This window comes from Colius striatus, chromosome 8 (genome assembly GCF_028858725.1).
Source record: "Colius striatus isolate bColStr4 chromosome 8, bColStr4.1.hap1, whole genome shotgun sequence".
NCBI lineage: Eukaryota > Metazoa > Chordata > Aves > Coliiformes > Coliidae > Colius > Colius striatus.
This window is the reverse complement of record NC_084766.1, coordinates 32,755,369-32,774,754: the sequence shown is the minus strand read 5'-3', so window position 1 is coordinate 32,774,754 and position 19,386 is coordinate 32,755,369. Positions and strand designations below refer to the sequence as shown.

At 36.9% G+C, this 19,386-nt stretch overlaps 1 protein-coding gene across 4 annotated transcripts; it reads left to right on the top strand.

Moving 5' to 3' along the window:
• Nucleotides 1-236: 236 nt before the first annotated feature.
• Nucleotides 237-18,489, top strand: FAM204A (family with sequence similarity 204 member A). 4 transcript variants are annotated; one of them, XM_062000976.1, is made up of 8 exons: nucleotides 237-303; nucleotides 988-1,257; nucleotides 2,198-2,288; nucleotides 2,859-2,892; nucleotides 3,355-3,457; nucleotides 5,134-5,223; nucleotides 15,995-16,101; nucleotides 16,427-18,489. In XM_062000976.1, exons 2-8 carry the CDS (start codon nucleotides 1,024-1,026, stop codon nucleotides 16,476-16,478), a joined length of 711 nt encoding a protein of 236 aa, XP_061856960.1. In that variant the 5' UTR covers nucleotides 237-303; nucleotides 988-1,023; the 3' UTR covers nucleotides 16,479-18,489. The 4 variants fall into 4 exon arrangements, with proteins under 4 accessions (XP_061856960.1, XP_061856961.1, XP_061856958.1 ...); XM_062000974.1 differs by having other exon boundaries at nucleotides 264-812; XM_062000973.1 differs by having other exon boundaries at nucleotides 264-812; nucleotides 933-1,257.
• The last annotated feature ends 897 nt before the right edge of the window (nucleotides 18,490-19,386 follow it).

Sequence of the window (19,386 nt, the reverse complement as noted above, 5' to 3'; positions counted from 1 at the left end):
GGCCTTAGTGCAAGGAAGGGGCCTACGCCCCCAACAGCCCTCAGCGGGGAACTGCGGGCCTGGGAAGGCAGCACCTCTCTCCTCAGGGCCAGGGCCAGGCGGCGCCGGGCTCTCCGGCCCCTCGGTAGCGGCGCCGCGTTCTCGGGCTCCTCGGCCCCGGCCCCGGCCCCGGCCCCGGCCCCGCCTGGTTGTCATGGAGACCAGAGAGGCCGGGCCCAAGACAACAAAGCGCCCGCTGATTGGTTGCGGCCCGGAGTCCAATGGGCGGGCGGGGTGTTGCGGCGGTGCCAAGATGGCGGGCAGGTAAACACGGCGGGGAGCGCGGCGCTGGGGCTGCGGCGGGGGAAGGTGCGGCCTCTGCGGCAGCGCTGTCGGGCTTGCGAGGGCCGGAGGTGTGAGAGGTGCCGTCTGCCTTCCCCTGCTTTGGCTTGGAGTGGCGTTTCACTTCGCGTCGCTTCTCCCGGAGGGGGCTGCCCTCGCCTCCTCGGCCTACCCCTTTCCGCAGCGGCCTCCTCTCTCCGTTCTCCCCGCCCGGGGCCGGCGGAGCTCGCTCCTACTCGGCCTTGTCTACCGCGTGGGAAGCGGCGAGGGGAGGCGGTTGCGCTGTCCTGGGAAGCGATCGCGTGGAAGGACAAGACCTGCACCCCGCTGCCCGTGAAGGGAAGCAGGAGGCGTTTGCTGCCGTATCGCCCTTAGAGCGAACATCTATAAACGGCTGCAAAGTGGCAAAGCTTTAAAGAACAAGGAACAACAACAAAAAAAGAGCTAACAGCTTCAACCTGTGTTCTTAAATCCTTTACTTTTCTGAAATAGTAAGTATTAGAAGCTTTGTAATGTGCTTGCCTAAAACATTTAAGGGTAGTCGAGTTTCTCAAGAGAAACTGAAGTGTTTCTGATTATGTTTTGCTATTTCTGTTGCTGTCTTCTGCAAGTTGTTTACGTTTTCATCTTGGAATGGGTGAGATCACATAACTGATGTCTTTCCAGTGACTTGAAGCAGCTTGGATTTATTTAAACTGAAAGATGTGGAGTGGATTGTTACCTCCAGGACTGAATGAAAGTGATGTTGACTTAAGTTCTGATGATGGAGATGAATCACATGTTTCCTGTTCGAAGGAAGATACAAAAGAAGATATTGAATTCAAAGAGAATGGACCTGAAAGTCGTGCCATCAGTGAACCTACTGTGATATCAACCACAAATGATGAAAACGACTCTCAAACGTGCCCTTCTGGAGTTTCTTTGGATATATGGAATGTGGGTATTGTTACAGATCTCCAAAAGTCCAAAACATAGTTGAATGTCTACTTTTTAAATTAAAATAACTCAGTGTTGAATATTCTATATTCAAATCTGAAATGAAACAGAATATGATCAAAGTGCAGTCATAATTAGATTAGATTGTTTCAGGCAGGATGCAGAGGAATTTAGATAGGAAGTGGATTTAACTGTTGGCTTCTTTTCCCTAGTGCAGTGGTGATGAAAGTGCAGGAGGAAGGTGTTTGGATAAAGACTTGTGTTTTTGGTAGTGTGTGGCCCCTGAGATTCTTAGTAACTCCTTTCTGTATTAGTAAGGATTTACAGCTGAGGGCATCAGCCCCTGTACTGGGGATGCCTCTCTGCTTAGTGTGCACCCTTCTGCTTTCTGTAGGGGTTTCTTGTAGGCATTCAGAGTCAATATTGCTTCTAATCTCTTGATTTTCCTGTTGTGTGTGAAGACTGAATAAAATGAGTGTAAACAAAGTGATCTGTACTTTAGGCTTTTGAGCCCAAATAAGAATTGGCAGAAACTAGTTGCTTTCTTCTCTCAGTCAATCCATGTAGGTAGCCTGCTGTGCAAAGACTCTGCTGTCAGGAGTACTGGGATTGCAAAGTACCAGCTAGGCAAGTAACAGTGCACCAGATACCTCAGGAGTGCACAAGCAGCATTAAGTGTGTTCAGTGTCATGTCCCACAAGGAAACCTTTGGGTTTTTTTAATAGTTCTGGGATTTAGGGAGGTCAGAAACACAGAGAGAGGTGAGGAAAGATTAGAGGTAATTCCAGTTTAACACCATGAGAGGTGAATGTTCTCAATGCATAAATTGTAATGTAATAGATGTAATGAGATCAACAAGATACTGAGACAAGTTTTTGGTTATTTTTTTTTTAAAGGGGGAAAAATAAAAATACTGATTTACCTTCTCTTAATCTTGTAGAAATTTCTGGAGCTTCAGAAGAAAAACCATGAAATGAAGGCCCAGGTAAATCAGGAAAACAGAAGCCGGAAAAGGAAGCGCCGCAGAAAAGGTGTTTTAGATAATCACAGAATGTGTTTTTTCTCCAAGTGTAATTAGTATTGAATGCACTGGGAGTTGGAGTCGTTGGTTGGTGGAGGTATTTTGTTTGGGAGTGAGGTTTTTTGGGGGGTGTGGTGGTGTTTTGGGGCATTTTTTCACCAAGAATCGTATCTGTGTAATCTGTGGGGTTTTATTTGTCCAGTTTTATATACATAATTTGAACTCTAAGTAGCAATTTACAACTAAGTCCCACAAGTACTAGATTTGCCTTCTTTTTAAAAAGGAGATAAAACTTATACTCAGCCATTACAAACCAGTATTATTGGGTATTTCAGTAATTCCATAAAACATACTTTTGTATATTCTAGTTAAAACTTCTCCACAGGTATTGTAGGGGTGTTCTTCATATGAAGTTTTACAGCTAAGTGGTTTAAATCCACATGATCATTGGGTGAAAATCCATGTGTCAGTCTTTCCAAAGAAATGTGACCTGTTTATGTTTAGCTGTCTGTTAGCTCTATTGGATGCTATAGTGTATTACTGTGTAATGTTGGATTGTATTGTCTTTGTTTTCCCCTAGAAAAACAGCAAAAGAACGCTGAAGTGACTAAGAGGTATAACCAAGTCAATGTGATTATCTGAGGTCTGTTTTTAATACCAGGCAGAACTTGTAAAAAGCTTGACCATGTGCATGGCCAAAGCCTGGCTTTGAACACTGTGTGAAGTGTCTGCTGGAGTTACTCTGTGTCTCTGTCAGGCAGGTGGGGTTTGATTCCAGGGATTGCTTTGGGGAGTTTCTTGCTTGATTTAAAGTTGTATTATTTAATATGACTTAAAATGGACTTAATGTTATTTCTAATGGTGTTTTGCTTGGAATTGCCTACAAGCTTGCTTTCAAGATTGGGGCATTACTCTTACAGAGTGGAAAGAATAAGTAATTTCCCTTCCATTAAAAATTATGAATAGGTGAAAAGAGCATGTCTGCCAAATGGAAGAATTTCTTTTAACACTGAAGAGGATATTACAAGCTTTGGAAAAGGAACTGGTTATATTAATTACTTTTACTTTGGTTTTAGTTGTCAACAGTTGACAAATGAAGATACATGGAAAGAACTTACACAGTATTTTGGAATCAATGATCGATTTGAATCACCTGTGGAAAGGAGGGCTCAACAAAAGGTGACTTGATACAAAAACAAAGTACATGGTAGTAAAAGAACTCAGCCTCAACCGAGATAAGAATAAAACTGAGATTGTTTGAAAGTAAACGATGAAGTCACTCCGAGAAAGGACAACTTTGTGCATATTTTGAATGAATTTTGTTTTGGATGCTGCATGAATCGTACCTGGGTTGAAAGGTTGCTGTGCTTTCTTTTGAGATGGTAACCATGCTTGCTTCCTGCCTGGTTTTATTTTCTGTTATGAGACACAGAAAACTTCATATGTATAGTTTAATTTTAATTTTTTTTCTTTGCATTGTGTTTTAACTTTCAGATGTGTCAAGTGAACCCTTTAGTTAGCACCCGTGGCTATAGGATGACACCTTCTACTCATAAATATTATTTAGCTCGCATTATTTCAAATAACTGATACAACCTGATGAGTTCTACTCATCGTAGTACAACTTCCTCATATCCCTCTTTGTTTTTTTTGTAAAGGCTTACCCAAGTTCCATGGCATCAAAAGTTCAGTTAGCTTACTGATGATAAATTTCATGTTTTTCATTTGCTTGAAGTAAGTTTCTACATGCCAGTCATGAGACATTGTTTGCTTCTGTCTGAGTTCTCACTTTTGGTGGATATTTAGTTGTCATTAATCTGCTCAGAATAGATCTGGAGTGAGGCCCAAAGTGTTAAATTGCAGATGCTTGCCATGTATGTTTAGAAATTTATCACTAGTGGAACAAATGTCTCATTAATTTCAAAAAAGACATCTAACAGAATTGGCTATCATCACACCTTCCAATTGTGCACTTGTTTTAACTTCCACCTGAATAATTCAAGTGCAGCATTTGCAGATCACTGTTTCTCAGGAATTGATTGCTTTTTTCTTTTATCTTTTTAAAAAGTACATGTTATGAAACTGTCAAATGTGTCTTCTTTAGGATCACTGATATTTAAAATGAGTGAGGCTGCAAACTGTCTTCTGTGAAGAGAGAGTAAGGGTTTTTTTGTGAAATTCTGAAGTCGGCACCTACTGCTGTGTTGCCTTTTCTGTATTCCTTCAGAAGTTACAAACTATCATTTCCAGTAGATATTTATTATTGTTACATTATTTATAGGTGCTGTCAATGTAACATAACTTGTATAATGACTGTATTTGTGTTCTCAGAGGTTAAATTCTGAAGCTTTTCCATTGCTTTCCATGAGACTGATAGGATTTCTCCTTTATTAGCACAGTGATGTGGCACCATGCCAGAACTCAGATTTTGGAAACGATAAGATCTTAGAAGTGTAACGATACAGTGGTAATTGCCATTCTTCATGTTACCTGACACATATATTTCACATTTTGTTTAGAAAGCTCCAGGGATGGAAGAGATAAGCCAGATCTTCAGATGAAATTTTATTGTGACAGGCATAAACTAGTCCGTGTAATTTTTTTAACCTACAGTATTATCCTACACATAAGGTGGAACTAATGCAATGATTTGTGCTCAGGCAGCCTTTCAGTGAATTCTTAATTATACTGTCCATTACAATACATAGACAAAGTGATTTGTGTTACATAGAAATTACAGGTTGATGTGGTGTCTTAAAATAAAGAATGTTATGAAGTATTTTTAGAATGGAGATGCTCCTCTTAAAGATGTTCTTTCTTTTTGTCCTAAAGATACTTGTTTTTCTTTATTCTAGTCTAGCCTTGAACTTTGCATAGAGAAGTATGTGGCTGAAGGTGACATTGATAAAGCTGAGGAGCTCAGTGATAGATTAGCCACTCGTGAGGTAAGTGGGTTATTAACAAAAGCTCTGAGGAAACATTTAGTTTTGTTCATCTGTACAAAAAGTGTCATAACTGAAATAGTACTGACAATGGTTCAAGGCATCTTTCCTGTTTTCCTAAGCAGATTTCTGTCAGTGATTGAAGGATTTTGCTGCTGATCTAGTAATGCTTGGACTGCCGTAGCTGTGTATAAGAATTGAAAATACAACCATGAATGATCCCGAGTAACCTTGCTTTAAAGCCTTTGGCTCCATGAGTCAGAGGACTAAATAATCATCTATATTCAGCTTTTGATTTTTCTGCATGTCAGAAGCCAAGAAAACAGCAGTAGGTTCTTCCTTTCCTGTGAGTTCCCTCCCCAATAAGCCTGGGAGGCCTGAAGAAAGGTAAAGTTTAGAGCAAGACATATGCAAATAAGGACCAGACTTGTGTGTTTGCTTTTTAACCTGTGTATTCATGAGATCAGGAGTTAATGATTGGAAGAATTCTGAAGAATGGGAGTAAATGGACGTCAAATATTGCCGTAGCCTTAGAATGTTTATAAAATGAATTGATTATTTTCTTGTCATTTGTAGTATATAAATGAATATCTTGAAAAAAAATGCAGGTGAGAGAAACTCCATTTTTTCAAGATGTTATCTGGTTAGTTGGTGTATCTGAGTAATTTTATGAGGCTGCTCTTTGCTACAAAAAGGGAGTCCTTTACATTCGTATGTAGTGCTGAGTAAATACTTAAACTGGTGAGAAATCTACCAGATACCTCTAGTAATTACAATTTCATATTAGGAGTAGCTAAATTGGTGCATGTATGGTAGGTGGTAGCAGCTGAAGTATGTAATTGAAATCTATGAAGGCTATTGTGCCCATTGCTATTTGTGCACAGGGGAGAAAATACAAAGGAAGAAATTGGGAATAAAAATATAGTTGGAATAGTTTTGAAGCCAGGTAAGAAAAGATAAGTAAAGAAGTACTATCAGAGGTGAGGAGGGAAGCTGTAATTTCTAGGTAAGCTGATTTATAGAACTGAAATTGTGACTATTCTAAATTTATATTAGAAAATAATTGTATAACTTTTTTTACTTTCATTCTTCTGTCTTAACAGAATTAAAGGGAATTTTCTGTCCCCTGGTTATTTTAGTAAAATTCAGAGGTGTTAGAAAAACATCAAGACAGACAAATGCCAATTACTTCTCATTCTCAGGAAACATTTAAATATTTGTGTCAGTACAAGGTTTCAAGCTGAGCTTTAATGTAAAATTGCAGATTAAAATCTGTTCTGTGCAATGGAAAACAGTATTGTGATGTTTTTAAACACAGGTTTTGAAATGGGAAATACATTTAAGAGTCTGTAAGTAAGGTTAGGTAAAAGTAACTGATCTCCAGTGCATGTTCTTATGCAATCGTGAAACTCCTACCTTTAGTCACACACGACAGTTTCTAATGGCTATACTCTTTACCTGCTTTTTCACCACTGATCACAATATTCAATCCACAAAGGTAACAGCTATTGACAGTAATAGGAATGTGTCCTAATGTTCCCTTTAAATATGACCAGCATCTCACTGTGGTACTGTTACATTACCTTTCATGTGCACAACATGAGAAACAAGTGCTGTTCTCCTTCACAAATGTCATTATCCCATCTCCTCTGAAGTGGTTAGAGTATCATAATCAATAAAACATACTGAGGTTCTAGTGCAAATTGTTTGACTATAAAAACAAATTAATGTAAGAAGTTTTGAGGTTTTGTAATATTTATGATAAACTGTTATCTGATTTTGGTAGCCATGGGATTGTACAACATCTAACATATCCCAGGTGCTACAGCAGTGTATTATTATTTGTGGAACATTAGCTCCAAATTGTTGACTTTCAAATATTAGCATGTTGTAATACTGAAAACAAAATGCTTGAAACACTATTAGTATTCACAGCCTTGACTTGGTTTTGGTTAAGTGGGTTTATCTGAATAAATAGTATGTTGAAAGAAGGAAAACTCAAATGACTCTGGCTTGATCTCCTGAGGACTTCTGTCGAGGCAGAATCCATGTGAATTCACTGGGGTTCTCTACTGTTGTGAGGATGTGCTGCATAACCTGCTGCAAGAATCATTTTTCTTTGTGACTTCAGGAAGCTGTATTTTGTTTTTAAGGGATCTTCAAAATTACTTTTTAATCTAAGGAAATCATTCTAGCAGTGACTAATTCTGATGGAGTGGAGAAATTGAAAACATTTTTATTGTGGAAGAGGTTGATTCAAAAGTCCTTGTATACACATACCATTAATAAAATATTACTTACATATTGTTATGGTATTACTTCAATTGCCACTTTCCTTCTCTTTGCAGTTTAAGGAAATGACCCTTTTAAAAGCCATTTTACATAATAAACTCACTTCCAAGTAGTATTTTTTTTTAAGTATGTGGCTGTTTGCATTTGGAAGTTGGAGAAATACAACACAACACTCTAGGGAAGTCAGGCATGGAACTATACTCTGACTGTATTGATGTATACCACATCTGAAGTCTAGAGAAATCAGTGGATAAATTATTGTTCTTTTATCTGAGCTTCATCTTTTTATGTATAGTTTTCATTTCTCTTGAGCAGTGTTGCAGGGTTAGGGGCAAGGAGCGTGTGAGAAACAGCTGCCTCCTGTTTGGGGTACAGCCCCCACCTTGCAGCCATGTGAAAAATGTTCAGTGGGTAGGTGTTCTTTTTGAAATCAGGTGTATGGGATTTTAATCGGCACCATTTTCTTTTGCAAGAAGCAGTGACTGGAACCTGCTGATAAAGCTCTTGCTTTGAGGCACAGATCCCAGAGTTCTTAAAGCCGTTTCCTGCCTTAATAAGTGAAACTAATTTTTGATGTATAACATTTATAAGCCTGTGAAACTGATAGGGCAGCTTCAGTATTTAGAAAAATGAAGCCAAAAATAAACAGATGATGAGAACGGGCAGTAAAAACACGGTCTGAAAAGCAAAGGAATGCCAAAATGATGCTGTCAGTGTGCTATCATTATGACACACTGAGAAAAGGTTTTTAAAAATCAAGTTCCTTGAAAATCACCGATGACTTAGGCAATCTGCATGATCTAACAGCTGTGAGTGGATCACTGAAATTTACATCCTAAAAGGCTGAATGATACTGCTTCAAGGTTTTGGGTCTTCTGGTTTCCATGTGGTACTTGTTGCAGGTTCTTTAAGGAAAATGTTGTACTGCTGTAAATGAGGATTTGATTAGTTATGATTTGACTAATAAGCACAAATGCTGGTTTTAAACCAAAACTTCTTAATCTAGCAGCATTAGAGGTTTTGGACCAAGTGAAGTTAGAACTTAGATACCTTCTGCATGAGACACTGTATTCAGTAGTGACTGCATATGTGAATTCATATGTAGCTTTTGAGACTAGCTAAGAATGTGGTACTTTTTTTTTATTGACAGTTCATTTCTAGTAAAAAACAAAACCAAATAGAACCTAAAATGAATTATCTATCATAAACAATAATATTTCATCGTGGCAGACCTCACTCCAAGGTATTACCACTGGTCTTCTGTTGTCACCTTGGTTTGTAGACAAGAAAAGTGATTGCAATTAGTTTGAGAGTTCCCAGCATAGCAGATCCCTTGTCTTGTAGCATCTTTTGCAGCTTATTATCTTGTGGGATGTTCTGCTTCACAATAAGTTCTAGTGATCCTGATATTCTTGACTGCATTATGTTTATGTATGAGTGAAATTCTTCCTGAAAGAATACAAGCTTTTCAGCATCATGTTGTCCAGAATAATTTAGACCATGAGTAACTGCTTCTTCAGCTGGACTGCTCCTAGAACCTAGTCTAGCTTGAGCATATCAGTGCTGCCATGCAGTTACAATAGCTAAGATTAGCACTCCCTTGATAAATCTGTGTTGAGCATTGACATAATACAAGTGGGTCATATGCTTAATCTTCATTCAGTGTTGATTTTTAAATTGAATGAGTTATTTAATACCCACAACATAGTACTATTAGTATTAAATAGCAATTCATAGCAATAATAAACACAGTTAAGGTGTATTATTGCAGGGCTTTTAGCATTGGCAGAATGTCCTTTGTGTTGTGAAGTTCTGCTTTTCAACTATAGAAGAGCACACCTAAAGCTATTGTTTGTACACTGCATTTGACTTGTTGAATGTAAGAGATAACAATAGAAACGTTAATATAGAAGGTGCCAAAAAAAATCTGAATCTTTTAGAATGAAATTTGTTGAGAAAATGTTTATATGGGCACTGAGCTGCATAAAGTTGTTCTCTTGGTGATGCTCTCAGGTAGGATAGTTGGGATTTGATGGTGGCAGGTGCTTGGCTATCTAGCTGGGAACAGACACTTGGAATTGTGTCAGTTTTTCTAACTTGTTAAAAACCTTTTTTTGGAATAATATCTTGGAATGTACTTTAACTGTTCCCACTGTGTTTGTGGGAATCTGCCTAGATTTTCTTTTTTCAAGAAGAACTGTTGATAAAATAGAACATTGTGACTCGGCATAGCTGTAGGTGTTTATCTTTCTTGGGGAATGATAGTATGTGGAGATACCTAGTAATTTCAGTTTGCTGTAGATCAGTTTTGATTTGGAATGATACAAGTTCTTTTCCTAATTAACCCAATTAATTTTAAAAGATTCCCCCCACACACACCCCTAATACATAAACCTGTAAGGATTTTCCCAACTCTTTTTTCCCCTTAGAGAAAGAATTTTTCATCATGCTTTTGTACTAAAATCGTTTTGTAGTGTCAGAAGCAGCAGAATGCAGATTTCTTATGGCCCTAATATTCTGAGGACTAATCTGGCTAAACATTTGCTTGTGTTAACTTCCTGGTAGGTAGGTGCCACGTTGTCTAAGAGTGCACTAGCCCGAGGTCTGTAACCTGAACACAATAAGATAATCTTGACCACATTAGATTTAGCTGTCAAAAGAAACATTTAAAATGTTTTGTAATTTAATGTGCTAAATTACTGGAGCCGTTGTCAGTCCCGAAATAGCACAGACTTTTTGACAGCACTGTTCCAAAGTGCTTAGCTTAGTGGCTTCTGGCATTTTAGTGAAAGTTTTTTGTTTTTTTTTTTCCTTAAAGCTGCAATATATAGGGAACCTGGTGTTGTAATCAAGCTTACATGAAAGATCCTCATAGTAATTGATGACATTAATTGGACCTTCACTGGGATATCATTCTCATGTTACAGCAAGATTGATCCTGCTGCTGTATTGCATCAGATTTGCCCATTTTCCACATGATCCAATCAGTATCTGTTGTCTGTAAGTAGCTTCTAGTCATATAATTTAGAATGGGAAGTCCAGGAGCAAGGCTGTATGTCTCAACCAGGGAGAGCCATTCTGGAAGCTGTTTTCCATTTGAAAATCCAGATAGGATATGATTGATCGTGAGGTCATACACACATTACTGTTTCAGATGGACAGGTAGTGTTGGATAATCTTCTGTTGGTAAAATGAAATCTCAAAGTTATCTACAACATTCACAGTTTATTGTAGTGCTTTTTGGTTCCTGAAGAAATCGATGCAGTTGTATATGGAACGTAACCAAGCACCAATTAACTTGGGAGTCTTGCCTGATGAAGGACCCAGGGATAGAAAAAAAAGGGAGTTTTTTTTTTTCTCTGGAGGATTTTCATTCTAACACTTAGCAGAGGTGCTTCCAAATATCTCTCTTCATTGAGGTTGTTTTCTTTTAACCTTTGGAACATGGCAGGGTTATCACCTAGAATTACATTCTTATGCTCCCTTAATTATGTATATCTTTTCCTTAACAAACCTTAAAAAAAGATTTCAGATGTTACAAGTCTAATTAAAGAGACAGACAAAGCACAGTTTATACTGTAGATTTTTTCTGCAGTTCAATTAATCAGCATGTTTTCTCTTTTAATTAAAACCATTTTAGTAAATTAAAGCCCACAGCAAAACACATATATAATTTGTTTGTAATTAGCTCTTAATTGGTGGTAGTTGAAGCTTAGCACCCTTGGTTTCTTTCTTCATGATTGCCATTTTATTAGCAGCCAGTCATTAATTAATCTTTTTTTCTAATTAGCTTATAAAACTGTTGATGGCACATTATTGTAAATGTGATTTTAAGTTCAAAGCTTGTTAATAAGCTTTCTTACTTAGAAGAACAGAGATAAAGAAATTGCTGAAAACAGTACTACAGTTCTTTTTTTTAAAACTGCCTTTCTTATAAGGGGACTGTGTAAAGCATCTAACAGCTTATAGTTAATTTTTTAATGCTGTGTTTCCTCATGAATGGAAGAAGTTACTTGCATTTAAATGTTTCAGTCTAGGAGAGAGCTTAATACTGGAACAGTTTTCTGTCCTTGCACCATTACTGTGTCATCCAAATATAATTTGATGTTGTAATACACAGCATAAAAATATAACAAAGGTATTACAAAGTATTTTACAGTGCAAGTTGAGCACATCATTGAAAGGGGACAATTTTCACTGCACAAGCCACTCAGTATTCTTGTTTGCTTTATATATTTTATATACGTCAGCAATGGATAACATTCCATAACATAAAAGGAGACAATCATTGCTGAAGGCAAGGCTGAAATGACTAGATTCATATTTGATGAGAAACTGTAACACTGTATTAAAAGGCTGTTTGGCTTCTGTTGTATGATCATAGGATATTTCAGGACCTGTTTGAATTTAGATGCTTTGTGAGAGCTTCTGTAGGTTTAGCTTTTTGTATATCACACTTCTGGAGCAGTTCTTGAATCTGTTGTCTCATTACTTGTATCGTTGAGCATTTACATTGCACAGCCTTATCTTCATGAAAAGTCCTTGCTTTATGATATTTAATTGTAAATGTCTTGATTTTTTTCAAGGAAGTTTGAGTAGATTCTGTTGCAACTTCACAAAAACGTTTACTCTTCTGCCTGAACTTTACGTACATTTCAACTTCAGCCGTTTTCTTTGCTTGTTTTAAAAGTGTTTTCTGATGTTGTGCAAGAAATACTAGAAAGGGATAGCTGACAAGGAAAAAATTAAAAATTGGATAAAAAGTAAATGAATAATGTCATATTACTAAAAAGATGAGAGGCTAATTTGTGCCGACTTTTTGCTAATTTTGTTCAAGCCTCAAAATGAGGAGCTGTCACCCGTTCTGTGTAGCACTGATGACAGTGCCAATGATCCATGAAATAAGCTGCCGCTGGCTTTGTTCTGATAAGAATGAACAAATCTGCACAATGTACGGCTCCCAGAATCTCATTTTCATACTTGCATGCAGGCTAAAAGAAATAAGCTGTTTGCAGGCTTGATTAATCAGACATTTGAGGGTTTTTTGTCTCTTTGATCTCTTTCGTCTCCTAGGTAACTTGCTTGACATTAATGTTGAGCTTGAGTAAAGACAATCAGGAATTGTAGACCAAACTGATATAAAAATTAAAGACCTTAACACTTTAAGTACTCCAGTAATGGTTCCGCTTTACTTCAGAAAACATCTGTTTTCATTTAATTAAAGAACAAAAGAGAATGGTATAAATATTTTTCATAGAGAGCTGTTATTCCATGAAAAGTTAAAGTATGATAATTGGTATTTTTAAATAAACGCCTTGAAACCGTTCAAAAAGAAGCCAAGCTTTAGAAATTCGTTACCAGGTAACAATTTCAGATGAGCAGAAAATGTATGAAACATAAGGGATAAGGAATTTTCATTTATGCCACATTAAACATCTAGAGTAAGATATTTGACGTGATTATTGGTCAACTTCAAAATGGAAAGGTCTTTGCCTTAGTAGAAACTAAGTTGTTTTTCAAGTTTGTCTTAAAAATGTGTGTGTGTGTGTGTATATACATATATTTATATATATAGTGTTACAAGGATGAACCATTATATGAGCTTTACTACCCAATATGATTTACACACTTTTAAACCTGTAAAATTGAAAGGAATGTAAAAAAAAAACTGTCGCAGTGCGCTTGCTGGAGGTTATGCAGACGCTTTTACAAATCTTCCAAGTGGCTGTAAAGATGAATGCCTCAAGGGTCTAGCCAGGGCCCTGCTTTTCCAACCAGCTAAAGCCCTTATCTTAAATCCAAGCAAAGTACCATTAATCTTTTTGAAAGACCTTTTATGGCTTTTAATATATCCCAAATTAGAACATTTTACACCCTTGGTTCCTGAAATATGGTGATAAAAAGCCTTTAGAGCTTAATTTTCCTTACTGCGTGCTCTGACCAATTTGCAGTTCTTTGTGATAATGTTTAGACACCTTAATTAAAATGCAGCAAAATATTGGATGTTCTATATGGAAAATGCTGATACTTTGACTACACAAGAAACTGTTGTATGTATTTTTTTATTCATGCTTTCTTACTTCTTTTAAGGTTGTATTTTATTGAGTTATCTGATGACCTGAAATGTTGAGGTTTTTTAAATGTAAAACCCATTGACCAAGCTTTTACAGATTTCTTTGGGAGAGGAGAAGTGACGACGTATGTCTGGGTGTGGATGGGAGCAGAAGACATTTAATCTGACTAAAATGATCATGTGTGTTTATATGCGACATCTTTGTTTTCATGTCTTGAAAACTGGACTCTATGTAGCCTAAAAATTCTAACATCAACACTGCAAAATGTTTCTCTTTTACTTCTGCACACACTTACAGAGGATTATATTGTCCTGGTTTTTTTCCTGTACTTTTCAAAGATGGAAGAGCTCATTCTGTCAAGTCACAAGATTTTTTTGTGCAGCACTCATGTAGACCTCACTTGTGTATGTTTGTGTGTGCGTGTAAACATTCATTAGACCACTAGAATATATTTTAAGGAGATGCTGTTATCCATCACATAGTAAGAGTGGGGTTTTTTTTTCAAGGGTGTTAGGAGGGGAAATACAGTTTGAGAATACAGGCATGTTTCTTCCAATTGACTTCAGCTTTCAGATTGCTCTGTTTTTTTAAGCTAATAATTAGCCCTCTTTCAATTAACTAGTAACACTTTTGGAATATTTTAGTTGAGCTTTCTTAAGCATTTTTATACTTCAAGTATACTAAAGTTAATAGCTGCCCTTAAATATTAAGTGACAATGCAAATAAGGGAGTGTTATGTTCTAGTCTTTGACTTGAAATTTGGCAGGTCAGATGCTGGCATTGAATTACTGATCAAATAAAATGTTAATGCTCAGGGCAAAAATGATGTAGCTAATAATCTAGAAGTTTTGAAATGTCTGGCCACATGAATTACTTTATGCCTCAAGATGATTCCGTAGGTACATTTTATGACCTTGTAAAAAACAGTAGATTAAAAACTTGTTTAGCATTATTTATTTTGCACATTTTCCTTTTAAAATGTTTACCTTGCTTAAGTGTGTTGACAATGCTTAGAGCCTAAAAGCAAGCACCAAGTGATGCATTTATTTACCCCTACATACATGTAGACGCTCAAGGCCTTCTGCAGAAAGACTGCTTTCTTGATTTGTGAACCCTTAAAGGACTATAAGGTAGAATAGCTTGTACTGATCATCTTTTGTTTTGCTTTGTTAACAAAACAATTTGGGTACAGGGTAGGTGTTTGATGAGAGAATTGTAGATGATGTGTCAGTGCATTTACACCTGAAGATGTGTTCCTGAGTCCTCTCTCATCTTACCTTGATTTAAGTGTCTCTCAGGATAAGTAAGAAATACCTGTGTGGGTGCTGCAGAATTATCCAAGTGTATTGCCATTGATAATGGAACTTTGACCAAAGTGTTAAGGAATGTTCTTTCACTTGGCTCTCCCATGCCTCTCTGATGATCATGTGACATTTTGGGGAGACCTAGACTATCCAGTCAAACATGTTACCTAATTTCAGTAGGTTTTAGAGTGGGTAGGAGGAAAACCAGTTTGTCTGCATCACAGTTTGTAGCAGTTTTGGCTGAATGAATTGCTTGTCTTGGTGAAAGAAAAGCATTAACTTTTAAGACCAAATGCAGGTAATGTCAAGTCATGACAGCAATGACATAATGTAACTACAATGAACAAGTTATGATTGCTGATAAAGGAAAATATTTTGGCCATAGTTCACAGTATTTTCTTCATGTTTTTTACTTTTTCTTCCTCTCCCTTTGACTTTCCCTAAAGAGAGCTTCCTTCTTAAAAGTGTAAGTTTATGAAAGTAAAGTAGTTTTCACCTACAGCCTCTTATGACCCCATTTGAAAAGCATACATATTATCACACTAATAATCTAAAAGCTAGTAATGTGAAGCCTAAATGCCAGATGGACTCTAAGGACACTGTCTCATTTACTTTCTGGACAGACTGATTAAAACATGACTACGAGCATTACTTGAAAATGGGTGATGGTAGCAGTTCTTCCCACATAAAACTGTCTTTTTGGGTGCTTTTCATATTGGTAAGACTTGATACTGTTGGTGCAGGTTAGATCATAGATTGGTCTGAATGAGGGACACTCTGCACATGTGTACGTCTGTCTATATATATTTATTTAAATGTCAAACAACCAAACAAAAAGTTTAAACAAACAAAAAGTTCATTGCTTTCCTTCTTGAAAGTGAAGGATTTGGTGAAAAGGATTGTTTGGCACAGAATCCCCTTTTGTATTTCTCTCAAGACATTCTTATTCATCCAGTATAACGGTACAGCATCAGCCTAATATTTGAAAGATATTTTAATAACTACTTTTGAGAAACAATTGCAGACCAAGTATTCTTTGAGCTTCCATTTCACATGAGCCATTTGCATCTATTTGGTTTTCCTTTGTTCCTTTTGCTGTCTTAGCTTGGTGTGAAAATCGCCAAAGCTGCTGCTTGCCGCAACTTTGTAAAAGCCAAGCAAGAAGCAGAGGCCGCCCAAGAAGCTCGAAAGAAAAAGAAGCTTGCTTGGGGGTAAGTCATTTGAGTATGGAATTAAGCATTTGTGGTTTCATTTGCACTTAAGTGTATACAATACAGTCTCAGTGAAATGTTTTCTTAGTTGAAATAGGCTTGTGCTAATCTTATTTGTTCAGTTTAACCTCGTTGGGTTTGGGTTTTTTGGGAGGTGGGGGTAGTATCAGATCAGACTTGTACCAAAGTTAATGTGGTGTTTATATGGCTACGTTTGCCTTCATGTCTTTATTACATTAAAAATAAGGAGGGTTTGTTGTTGTTGAGAATGGTATGAAACACACATACTCATGATTCCTAATGTGGCTTTTGTGCTCTGTTTTAGATTTGAAGCCAAGAAAAGATGGGAAACAAAAAGCAACATGGGGTACATGTAATTCATCCTGTTTTCACTTGAAGAATCTTCGTGGACAACTTAAAGCCAAACCCAACCCATCAAATCTCTTGTGTTTCTTCTAATGTCATTAGGCTGCAGTATCCTGTTTTGGCACTCTCTCATACTATCTAAATATCAATACTCTGGTAAACATGGTATTTTCTCCAAAATATGAAAATCTAAGATAAAGTATTGCAGAATGCATTCAGAGTCTCGTAGAGAACTCTCTAAATTTGGAATAAAATACTTGGTCCAAATATGTTCTGTGTTGCATTGCAGTTAAAATGTGTGGATATAAGGGGTGATGTAGTTTTCCTGCTGAGGTTATGCAAACAATGCAGTAATTACTACTTTTCTCATGGCTTGGAAATCTGGGGGGAGCACTAAATAAAGAAAAGCAAAGTCATCCTACCTATTTAAAACCATTATTATTTATGCATTTTTGGGTTTAGTAGAAACAAATGGGAATAAAAACCAGCTGAGAAAGTCCATCCTCCCTCTTCTGGGAGGATCTGGTACTATTCATCATGTCCTGGTGCTATGTTCTTCAGAATATTGTCACTTCCCACTCTCCTTCCCAAGAACTCAGCGGTGCACGGAACCCAAGAAACAAATGCAGATTTTACTCCAAGTGAAATGTTTTACAGATCAATTAGGATTTGAATGTTTATGTTATAAGATTATAACAAGAACTGATGATAGTGTTTCGTCAAAGTTGTTCTCAGTAAAAAGTAAGGACACATTCAGAAGTAATAACTTTTCTCCCTGAAGCTCTTGCATATATATGTTTACTCACCACAGTGCCTGAATTGAATTGGTAATGTAAATGTCAGTTATTGTTAACTAAGATTAATATGTTTCAGGCCAAAAGTATGGTATTACTGTAATGGTGATTTACTGTGTAAGTACTTGAGGCTAAAACAACTTGCCAGCAAATAGCAATTTGAAGTTTTACGGCACCGATTCGAAGAGTTGAGGTTTGCAGTCCAACATGGAATAGTGCATTTTTGTTCATTAGCCCTCAGGATGTTTAATTCTTTTTCATTTTTTAGCAGAACATCATATTTCTTGCGCAAAGATGAGAGTTTGCAATATGGTAATCTGCAGTTAGCTGTAATTAGTTATGATGACAGAGTTGAATACAATTGCCAGGATTGTAAATCAGGGGCTAAACAGGTTTCTGCAGTGTAACATCATAAATCTCACACTATGGCTTACAAAGGACGTTAGCTTTACAAACTTTGGTGTGGAAGGAAGCAAGTGATATCTCTCAGTGAAGTGATTTATAAAGGTAAATTGCATGTTTACTTGCATAAATAGATTACACTATGAACTTTCCTCAAGATTTTTTCTCACTTCCAAATGTTCCTGTCCAAAACTTCCAGGTGCTCTGTCCATAGTGTCTATTTGTTTTTTAAGCAGCTGGCAGATACTGCATACAATTGACCTTTCTGCTTGTTATATACCGATGAGCAGAGTGATGCTGACAGCTTTGTGCTGAAAATATCAGCAATATTCCATTAAACATTTCACATTACCGTTTATTAAACAGATGCTAGTAATAGTTGCTCTTAACAACATTTAATAGTCAAAAAAGTTCTCATTGTAAGGATCAATGCTGTTTGGTATGAAAAAGTGCTTTGCAAGAGATCCAAAGACTCAATACAGGCTGTTGTCAGAGAACTTGCCACACTGTTTGTCACAGCAGTACAGATCCTGTCATATTTTTCATTTAAAATAACCATTTAGTTTATTTTAGCCATTAATAGTGTAACTGTTTAGGAAATATGGAGATTATCTGCATTGGGTTACTTATGTGATGAATTTAAAAATTATCACATTTCAAGTATTTCAGTCTACCTAAAGTATTTGCTTAGAATGTTGGTTAATTCCCAGAATTATATGGTGTTCAAAAATACCTGATTAGCAGGGAAAATACAAAAGCCTAAGGCAGCTTTTTAGAGATCATCTGAATACATAATAAATAAATGAATGCATTTACCTTTAGTAAACCTCCTCCTAAATTGCTTTTCTTGATTCTAAGCTGTTTTGCATTCCTGACACTTCTTTTGTAGTTTTCATCTGTGCTGTGAATTTTGGCCAAATGAGTGAAACTATGTTTTGAGATTTAACTTTTCCTGGTTTTAACAATGTTAAAACAATCCAAAAGCTTGTCTCAGTTAACTGAAACCTTTTTAAGCAGCTTAAATATATAATCTCTTATACTGAACTAAATTTGAGATTTAATAATTCTTTTAGCAAATGAAAAGTTTGCACTATCTCCTCATTTGACTGAAATTATGTACCTAGAGAAATGTACTTAAATTATTAATTTCAGTACAAATCTGTTGTGAAGCCAAATATTTATTAGGAGCTCATTCGATGATCTCGAGTTGGGCAACGGTTAAAAGACAGCCTTGCCTCAGCTCTTTCCTACACCTTAGAGGCCTTGAAGAGCATAAATGCATCTGTTAGTTTTGCCCCAGTTTTTACCCCACCACAGTTTCATATTTCTTCAACTATAGTCGTGGTAGTCTGTTGGATATCCCGAGTAGTCTTATGTCATTTGAGGGAAAATCTGGTAGTGAGATTGCTGTGAGGTGGTTAGATTGCTGTTGTTTTCACGATAGACTTGGTCAATGTCAAGTTGATGCTTCCATGCACTGTTTCACTACGCAGTGTAGATGCTCCTCGTATACATCCCTCGCATGTGAGTGTTGCGCTTTTTCATTTCTATTCCTACCGGGGTATAGTCCAAACTCAAGTTTTTGCAATTTATTCTAAGGCCTAGACAATCATGAAAGAAACTGTTTATCAAGTCCTGTGATAAAATACAGCCAGTTTGAAGTTTGACAGCAGCATACTAATACAATTACTAGTATTTCTTAATACTGCATTCCTGAGCTCCT

Excerpts from the sequence above, each read along its gene's own strand:
- FAM204A (XM_062000976.1), top strand. The coding sequence starts at position 1,024 with ATGTGGAGTGGATTGTTACCTCCAGGACTGAATGAAAGTGATGTTGAC. Across the intron at positions 3,458-5,133 it reads AAAGGAGGGCTCAACAAAAG|TCTAGCCTTGAACTTTGCAT; the intron begins GTGACTTGATAC and ends TCTTTATTCTAG. Across the intron at positions 5,224-15,994 it reads ATAGATTAGCCACTCGTGAG|CTTGGTGTGAAAATCGCCAA; the intron begins GTAAGTGGGTTA and ends TTGCTGTCTTAG.